This window comes from Eretmochelys imbricata, chromosome 4 (genome assembly GCF_965152235.1).
Source record: "Eretmochelys imbricata isolate rEreImb1 chromosome 4, rEreImb1.hap1, whole genome shotgun sequence".
Lineage (NCBI taxonomy): Eukaryota > Metazoa > Chordata > Testudines > Cheloniidae > Eretmochelys > Eretmochelys imbricata.
In genome coordinates, this window is record NC_135575.1 from 75,355,211 (window position 1) to 75,365,136 (window position 9,926).

At 44.3% G+C, this 9,926-nt stretch overlaps 1 protein-coding gene across 1 annotated transcript; it reads left to right on the forward strand.

Annotated features, from left to right (window-relative positions):
- Positions 1 to 352: 352 nt before the first annotated feature.
- Positions 353 to 9,544, forward strand: SAP30 (Sin3A associated protein 30). Its single transcript, XM_077815476.1, has 4 exons — positions 353 to 1,194; positions 3,251 to 3,373; positions 6,585 to 6,683; positions 9,224 to 9,544. The coding sequence occupies exons 1-4, from the start codon at positions 880 to 882 to the stop codon at positions 9,344 to 9,346; spliced, it is 660 nt and encodes a 219-aa protein (XP_077671602.1). The 5' UTR covers positions 353 to 879; the 3' UTR covers positions 9,347 to 9,544.
- The last annotated feature ends 382 nt before the right edge of the window (positions 9,545 to 9,926 follow it).

Sequence of the window (9,926 nt, forward strand, 5' to 3'; positions counted from 1 at the left end):
CAAATCTTAACGGCTGCTGCTCTACGGCCAGTCTTTGAATGAGGAAGCAGACTAGGAGCAAGGCCTACCGCTGCGCTGGGCCGCCTCCCGCCCCCTCCTCACGGGGACTGAGGAGGAGGAGAACGCCGTTACCAACCTCGCCCCGCCCCTATTCAATTTGGAGTGTGGGGGAGGAGCAGACTCATAAACTTCTACAGCGGCCCTCAAGGCCCGCCGCAAGCCCTGCTCGCGCGGTGCATTTCGGGAGCTGTAGTTTTTCACCCCTCCCCGCCCTTGCCTATGCTGCAATGATAGAAACTACAGCTCCCATGAGCCCCCTGAGGCGGGAGCCCGCATGCGCATTGCGGAGCGGTGCCGCAAGCTGGGCGCCGCTGTTGTTACATAGGAAACAGCTGAAAAGTCCCCACATGACAGTGGGGGAAGGAGGAAGCGGGGTGACCCGGGCGATGGACGTGGCTTTTACAGAGTGAGGCGCTTGGCCGCCACAGGGAATCCCCCAGCAGCCTCGCTTCCCGACTCGAGTAGAAGGGGGCCGAGCGGGGATCTCGCTGCGCCCCTTGAAGGAGCCCTGGTTTGCCCTTGGGAGAGGGGTTGTGCCCCCTGTTGTAGGGGCTCTGTCTGCCGGGGGGCGGAGGTGACCCTTAAGGGGAGGATCGTGCCCCCTGCAGGGGACGCTGCCTCTCTCAGGGGCGGCTGCTGATGGGGCAGGTTTAAATCCCTCCCTTGCAGCCAAGCGCATAGACAGCGGGGAAGTTTGATTCAGTCCGGGCGGCAGGGACGGATTCTGCTCCTCTGCCGGACAAAGGGGCGGCGCAGGCGGGTGAGGAGCCCGGGCGGGTCGGTAGCTTCCTCTGCCGGGATCGGGACGCTGCTGAAGCAATGAACGGGTTCGCCCCGGAGGAGGTGACCCAGAGGGGAGGGGATGCCGCCACCACCACCGTCGTTGCTGCTGTTGTGGCCAATGCAGCCGCCACCGTGGAGGTGCCGGCGCTGGGGTTAGGTCCCGGCGCTGCCGCAGGTACCACCGCCGGTTCTGCGGGGCCCCCCGGTGCTGCCGGCCCTGGGGCTGGGCAGCTGTGCTGCCTGCGCGAGGAAGGTGAGAGGTGCAGCCGGGCCGCCGGCAACGCCAGCTTCAGCAAGAGGATCCAGAAGAGCATCTCACAGAAGAAGGTGAAGATCGAGCTGGACAAGAGCGTAAGTGACGTGAAACCCCCTCCCCAAGCCCGCTGCGCGCCTCTGGGGCAGAGGAGGATGCCCGGGGGCGAGCGTGAGGGGCAGTCAGGGCCGGCCGGTGAGTGAGTCCCCTCTCTCCCTGCAGTGCGCTCTCATCGTGGCAGGTGGTCACGGCTACTCCTGCGGGGTCACTGGCCCCGAGCGCCCCCAAGGCAAGGAGACCCGGGGCTGGTGGGGCTACCGGGGAAGCGCCTTGGGGCTTTTGTTGTCGCTATTCACGGGACAATGTGTCTGAGGCGCCGCGTTGCAGCTCTCCGCGCAGGACGCACTGCACAATCGCTCCCCGCAGCCTTACTCCGGCCTCAAGAGTCGCCCCCACAAAGGCTTAAACTACTTCCCTCTTCCCCGCCCCAGCGACTGTGAGACTTGAGGCAGCAGCTTCTATGTTAAACTGTGCTGGGCTTTGCCCTTGGTACGGTCGGCTGACGCTGGAAGAGTGAGTGAAGCTTCAACTGCTTCTGCTCAGTGTGATGGGGGGAAAGGCTGCTGCTCTTTCTTCCTCCTCCCTTCTTCTCCCTCCGGAAAAGTCAGGGTGGCATTCCAGAGAGAGGCTGTTTGTCCGGCTGCCCCTCGACTGCAGGGAAACCGAGAGGCTGCACGTCCCCTCCGCCACCCTTCCAGAGTAGGGACTCTCTACATGTTTGTGTGGCTGACTCAAGTGAGGGCAGCAGACTTGGCCGCTCCGCCGCGTGTTGTACTGCTGCGCGTCTCTCTTTGCCACGGAGTCTTCCGCTTGGCAGCCATCAGGCTTTTCGTAGTGCTCCTCTGTCTGTACAAGAAATCGCCACAAGCTTGTGTCACTGCGCAGGCAGGACGAGCCCTTGTCTCCCTTCCCCGGTCTGCTGAGAAAGAAACACCCTTTGGTAGCAGATACATTTCTAAGATTCGGAGCAGTGTTAATCTGCAGAGCAAATGTCTGCCGGCTTCCTTCCCTAATGAATACTTGTTTCTTCAGAAGAGAAATTCACGAGTATTTGGCGATTGATATTTAATTGACACAGCAGAAGTGTTAGGGGATGCTGGCCCAAAGAGGGGCTTCTAATATGCTTGTTACAGTTACCACCTTCAAGAGATTGTGTAAACTCCAGTTGTTTGGGAAAAATGATTGCTAATTTCTATTTGTGCTTCTGTTGAGGGTTGTGAGCTTTCTCTTTGAATCATGGTTTATGAGAGCGCTCTTGTGAGGTAAACTTAAGCGAACTCTAAATGGGCAAAGAAAACTCTTTTTGCATTAACAAAAGGAAAAGCTTAGGACTCCAATGTTTCAGTTTATATGTTCAAAGAAACTTCATTTAGGCCTCCAATTTGTTTTTATCATCCCAAATTTAACTTTCTACATGCTTGATTTCCACCCCCACCCTGTGCACCCACAGCTCCAGTTGAAGCCAGTGGGAGCTACTGGTGCATAGTAGCCCTCTGTGTTTATATACATTTCCTCTATAAAATAACTTCTTGCCAGATTTTTTTCCGGTTTTTAGGCACCTAACTACTGGCCCTTCATCTCAAAATGAGCTGATTCCTAGAAAAAGGACATTTTTAAAAAATTGATGTGTATGTACTTTATTTACAATGACTTTTCATGGATGGTGGAAGTAAAACCTAGGAAGAGAGCTGTGAAGTGAGACAGCTGAAGTCTTGCTTTTTTGTCCATTTAACAGAACTTCAAAGTAATTTTCATACCCCATTCCCTGCATTCTGATGAGTAACCTAAGAGGGCTGTACTTGGCTTTCTCTACAGCCTGTTAATACTAATTTTGAATTGGCTCACTGCAGCAGCACAGTGATACAAGGGGTTTTCTAGGCCAAATGGGATCCAGTAAGTTATAGCATCCCAACTTTTGTCTTGTGGGTTCTGGTAGAAACAGAATTCTTAAACTCATAGTTAATGTTACAAAAACCTCTTGATGGATATACTTCAGGGTAAATTACTGCAGCATGTAGTTTGCATTATCATGTATTTCCTGGATGTTAGACTAGTGTGGATTTGTGTTTAAAACATGCATTGCTACTTTTTTAGGCAAGACATCTTTATATTTGTGACTTCCACAAAAACTTAATTCAGAGTGTGCGAAACAGAAGAAAGAGAAAAGGCAGTGATGATGATGGTGACTCACCAGTGCAAGACATCGACACTCCAGAGGTAGCTGAATAGTTGTCCTGGCTATTGTCATGTAAAGCTTGTTCTTAATTGCTACCAAGTCTGTGTTACTGCAATTTTTTCCAATGTTAATTTGTTCAAGGGGTGGGAGAGCTCCTGTTTCACTCACTTCATTAATATGTTTCATTTTAATGTTTCTTTATCAATTGTGATATAATTATATATTCAAAGATATTAACATATATAATTTAATTGATCGATACATTTTCATTTTGTTTTACACACAGTATTTTTCCCAGAAAGGAAAGTTGGAGTTATATACCAATTTTAACTTTGATAAAGGTTCCTCCTTCATGACATTTTCTCCACAGATTCCCAGTGGGGGAGGCATGCGCTTACCCATACAGTAGCAGAACCATTTTTGAGTAGGAATTGGTTGTTAGAGTGCACACTTAATTCACATGATTCCTAACATTTCATAGACTGAGAGTATAAACACCTCAACTGTCTCCCAATGCCTCTCTCTGTTCTGCCAGAAGGGTCACAGAGCAATCCTTTCAATTCCTCCATCATATTAGCATTACATAATTAGTAGTTCTAGTAGGGTGTAGTGAACTTGAAAAACATAGTTCAATATTTGTAGTTTTTTAGCTTTTGTATCAGTTTTTGGTAGGGGCTGCATTGCAGGAGATGGCAGATTAATGTAGGAAAATGGAGTTTAAAAGGTGTTCATCTTGACCTGCTGTGTTCTTCATTTCAGATGGGCATTACCTGGGAAAGGGCACTCAGCTGGAGGCTGTGATGCCTGTGAGATTTTCTCCAAAAGGCCCCCAAAAGCACTTTACTTCAGAACTTGCTCCTTCAAGTGTTGTTGGCAATCCATCTGTCCATACTGCAATTAAACCCCTGTGGCTGGCCCTGACTTAAACAGGGCTGTTTAATTGCCATGTAGACATTCAGGCTCAGGGGAGAGTCCCAGAGGCCAGGATCCAGCCCAGGCCCCAACATCTGTACTGCAATTAAACAGCCCATAGCCCGAGCCCCACAAGCCCAAGTGAGCTGACGTGATTCATCCGCAGGTATTTAATAGCAGTGTAGACATACCCAAAGTGTCTCCAGGCATTAGTAGTATGGCCACTAAATTTCCCTTAGTGCAAAAATCTTAGACTGGAAGAGGGCAGCTCCCTTTTGAAGGCTCTGATGGAGGGGCTGTCAGTCGTCTCAGAATAGTCATTTTTGCTGCCTCCTGTTTCTCTTCCTTGTAAGATCCATTCATCAGTTAATAGAAAATTTTATCTAAAATTACTTTTCTATCCACACTCCTGTACCACATTGATGACACCCCAGTGCTTTTGGAACCATAGTTTCTGAGTATATCAATGCTGGGCTTTTTGTTTTGTTTTTTTCCTGTGGGATCTGCATTTCTTGGTGCAACTGATCTCATGTTATGGATTTCTCTGAATCATAAAAAGCAAGTCACTTGCCAGACTGCTGCAGCTGCACTTCCAAAAGAAGCCTAGCTCAGGAACACATTTGAAGAGCCTCAGTTGTCAAGTCTTGATAACACCAGAGTTTCTTACCCAGGTTTTCCTCCATATGGGTATCATGCATCTTAGATGTGTGTGGCTGTATGTTCTTCCACTTGTTGCATCAGTGGCCTCTTGAATATGAGATCAAGGTCTCCTTCGAAGAAGAGGAAGGGTCCTCCAAGGATGCCTTGGCCTCCATCTGAGTTCCCAGGATCAGTAGTTCTTTGAAGTGGCTTCTGCACATTCTCACTGATGGAAAAGGTATCCCCAGCACTGCTAGCTTCTGGAATCTTATGGAAAGCTTAATCTGCCTTTCTACTCTGATGGAGTAAAGGCTTCTCAAATCAAATACTGGTTTGAGGAACGGGACTCCCCTAGACAAATCAGATGTAACTAAGGCCCTACCAAATTCATGGTCCATTTTGGTCAATTTCATGGTCATAGGTTATTAAAAATTGTAAATTTCATTATTTCAGATATTTAAATCTGAAATTTCATGGTGTTGTAATTGTAGGGGTCCTGATCCAAAAAGGAGTTGTGGGGGAGTCACAAGGTTATTGTAGGGGGGATTGTGGTACTACTGCCCTTCTGCACCGCTGCTGGCAACGACTGCCTTCAGAGCTGGGCAGCTGGAGAGCAGCAGCTGCTGGCCGGAAGCCCAGCTCTGCAGGCAGAGCCACCGCCAGCAGCACTGCAGAAGCAGGGATGGCATGGTACGGTATTGCAGCCCTTACTTCTGCACTGCTGCCTGCAGAGCTGGGCATTCGGCCAATAGCTGCTGCTCTCCGGCCGCCCAGCTCTGAAGGCAGCACAGCAGTAAGGGTGGTAATACCGTGAAACCCCCCCACCCCCCGCAAATAATCTTGTGACCCCTTTGCAACTCCCTTTTGGGTCAGGACCCCCAGTTTGAGAAACGCTGGTCTCCCCTGTGAAATCTGTATAGTATAGGGTAAAAGCACACAAAAGACCAGATTTCACATGGGGAGACCAGATTTCATGGTCCATGACGCGTTTTTCATGGCCGTGAATTTGGTAAGGCCCTAGATATAACACATAGGCATCTGATTCTGGGATGACAGGGCAAATGACACACCTCTTCGCCATTCTTTGGTTATGGAGGAGCTATGGGGCTTGCACCATTCCAAGCTTGGCCAGGTTTCCAAGTGTGCAGTAGCTCACCGACTTAGCCTAAAAACTATCATTAAGGTTGCTTCATAGTATTAAGTTAATCCCTTCTCAATTCTCAGGACATCAAGATGTTGGTTTTGGGAGGGCAGTGTTGCAATCACTGTTCCCCTGGCAGGTCTTCTCAGTCAAACCATCTTCTCAGGGATGTCACTGCTAGTTCATCTCCTACAGTGGGGCTGTAGGGTGATCAAATCAGGAAAGAGGAAAAAGGGGTTTCTTAATAGTGATGTTTGTTCTCCAGATGGTGCCCTTAAATAAACCTTTTGGGAATAGAGAAACTGAGGGAGCACTGGGCTGAGATGTGGGTATTTATATCCTATATTATGAAATGTAGGACTTAAGGAGATTCTAACCCCTGGTGGCAGTAGTTCTGTGGGACTCTGGCTATGCGCGTAACTCCTACATTGTGGCTGTGTAGAGGCAAGATACTTCACCTTTTAAATCATAAGTACATTACAATTAATAACAAATTAATCCTCTCTTTAGCCCAGCTAAAGATACATGCTAACTTTAATGATCTTTTTCTTCCTTTCTAGGTTGACTTATATCAGTTACAAGTAAACACACTTCGAAGGTACAAAAGACACTTCAAGTTACAGACCAGACCAGGACTTAACAAAGCACAGCTTGTTGAAGTATGTATGAATGTCTGTTCCGTAGCTGACAATGTAATTTACTGTTACTTGTGGCTCTGGAAAATGTGATCATTACCAACATATTAGCATAAGTAACATATATTCTTGTCTTTAGTCAACTATAAATGTTATCTATCATTGCCATAGTTAATATACCACTGCATTATAATTAGATTGTATCCTGCTCCACAAACTCTTCTCTTTGCATAAAGAGAACATGTGGATTGGATTTTCTGAAAATAAAATGAAGTTACTTATCTAATTTCTCCTCCATGATCTGGTCTTTCTGTCCCCAATTCCTGAGCCAAGAGCACTCTAGTTAAGAAAGAAAGTCAAAAGTAAAAGCTCAGGTTAGAGGAAGGAAGTCGGGTTTATACGTATATACTCTGAAAGAATCCCGAAGTAGTTTATAGAATTGCAACATTGCTATTCAGAAACATGTAGCTTAAGACAAACAATGGGCCTAAATCTACACTCAGTTACCTCACTGCAAAACTATAGGCTTCAATGACACTGCTGCTTTGCAGCTAAAGGCAAAATTAAGTTATTCTGTTATTTTTGCAGTAAAGTTCTAGTATAGTTTAAAAGTACAATTAATAGAAATATGGGTACAAGTAATAGTAACAATGAGAGATCTGGGCATCCGATTTCATGTCTCTTCTTATAAGTGTGGAAACTTGCAAAACTAAGAGCCACACAAATACTGAAATATCTGTAAGCACAACAGAATGCTAGCATGTTTGCAAATTTTGGTCTTCTGAAAATATAATTTACTTGGTAAGAGATCAGTATTCTAGTCAAAACAAATAGTTTAAAATGTGGCACAGCCTTTACTTTAGGAAAAAAAAGGGACTCCATTTTGCATTGCAAACACACAGATCTGGAATGTTAATTTAAATACTTCTTCTGAAAATTGATGGTCCTCTGTTAAAATGCTATCTGAATCTTCATTGTGTTGTCTAGTTTTATGAAATGTTATGGTGAATTGCATTTGTGTGTAAGCATTTTGTAGATCTCTCCACTAATCAGTGTGGATTAAAGCCAAAATTCGTAAATGTATGCAAGAGGCTGGTCTGTAAAAGAACAGTATGTTGCCAACACTTTTGCAACTGCAAGTATGAGTTTAAAATTACTGTATATTATTCTCTTTGTATGCGACTTAAGACAAGGTTTGAGCACTTATTAAATTGGCAGAAATGTGACTTGAAATAAGCCACAAATGGCTTTTTCAAAATAAAAATGGAAACTTAAGAGTGTATGCTGATTTAGTTGCATATTATAAAATACTTTATAAAGGAAGAATAAAACTGTAGGCTACTATAAAATTCTGGCTAGTCTACAACCAGCTTGTACTGTTCATTTTTGCCAGACTTCTGGGTAGAACAGTGGGGGCTACAACTAGCTTTTGTTGCTTTTCCAGTGGCCATGAAGTGCCAGATTCAATGTTTTAGAGCTACCTTCTTTCCAGAGGTGTCATCTGTGACATCCCCAGTTGATCACCGTTTTATAGCAAACTTGGTTCTTGGGAATGATGCCAGGAAATTCTGAGCATGTTCATTGAGTCACCAGATGTCCTAATGCAGTATAGATGCTTTAGTCAGTCAGTTAGAATTGAACTTTTAAAGGTACACTGTCACTTAAAAAACATCGCCTTTCTAAATGGTTAATTTACTGTCTTCACAAGTAACTGTTGAGATTACTGTAACTAAAAGAGATTGAGAGGGATTTTTTTGGTTTACTTTGTGCCTTTCACTAAACTTTGTGTAGTCATTTTCTCCTCTTCCTCCCCAGCATGTATGGGCATTTTGCACAGCAACAAGGGAGAGAGTGATATTACAAATCCACAGTAACTGGCAGGGGGAATTGTTTCAGGTACTACCCCTGCTCCCTACTTAGATACATCTTGTAACCAACAGTCTTATTTTCATAAAGGGTAAAAAAAAATTCAAAAGCAGTTAAGTGAGGTAGGAGCCTTTTAGAAAGATTTGACCAGTTTAAAGGGCCGTGACCAAAGCTGAACTTCACCCTTGCTGACTGCTCAGTTATTACATGTCTTCCTCTTTATAATCAGGTTAAAAAACCCATGGACAAGCTCTTCTACCCCTCCAAAAATGATCAAATGCAGGGCCTTTCCAATATAATAATGATCCGGGACTTCCCATTTCTATTATATTCTACACTCAAGCACTGTACACACTCCTAAGTACCTTTTGTGGACTCTTACCTCTCTTCTGAAAGGTCAGCTTTGTGTAGCTGAGAAAGCCATGGATTTCACTGGATTGGGTCCATCTACTGCAATTCACACTTTAGAGTATTGAAATGATTCACTGTCTAATCCTTGTGTGATCCAGACTGTTGGATGGAGGCAAATGTCTTCACCCCTGCTAGTATTGATCTGTTTGATCAAATCTTTAAAAAAGGAATAGATGTCGAGTTTGTGTTTAATTCTGAATTTTAGTTCCATTATCTAGGAAATGTGAACTTGTTGATTTGTATGTAACCAAATGGCTATTTAATTTCCTTAAACTTTCTCTTTATAGATAATTGGTTGCCATTTTAGGACTATTCCAGTGAATGAAAAGGATACCTTAACATATTTCATCTACTCCGTGAAGAATGACAAGAACAAACCAGATCTAAAGATGGACAGTGGTGTTCACTAGGATGGAAAAAATGGGACTAATACTCAAGTTGCAGATCTAAAGACTGTTTTTGACATGCAGATGCTTTCTTTGTAACTTTTTTCAGAGAACTTCTCTGATTTTATTTTTCATGGTCTTGCTGACTCTCTGAAAAACAACCTCCTCTAAAATGAGATTTCCACAGCAAAAGTATTTTAAATAAATATTATTGATACTGTTGCTCAAGTGTTCATGTGTGTTTGTAATTTATTTAGTGAGTTATTTGTACCTAATAATAGTTTGGGTTTTGCCTACATATATTTAAAGTTATTAAAAATATTCATTGTATTTTTTTAATTATAGAAGTATGCTAAAGATTAGAGTGTGAAATGTGTTTTGAAATCATCACACTACAACATGGTTTTATATAGTATAAAATTTAGCTCTGATAAATTCTAAACATAGTTGCTCCAAACTGAAGGGCCATAATAGAATTGCTCTTGGCTTCCTGAATAGCAGTGACTCTTGTAGTTGTTATAAATCATAAGTATAAATGGCTGCACTTGTATTTTCTTTTAGAATTCTGGTATGCAAAGATCTTAACAGAGTTTTTTTTTTGAGA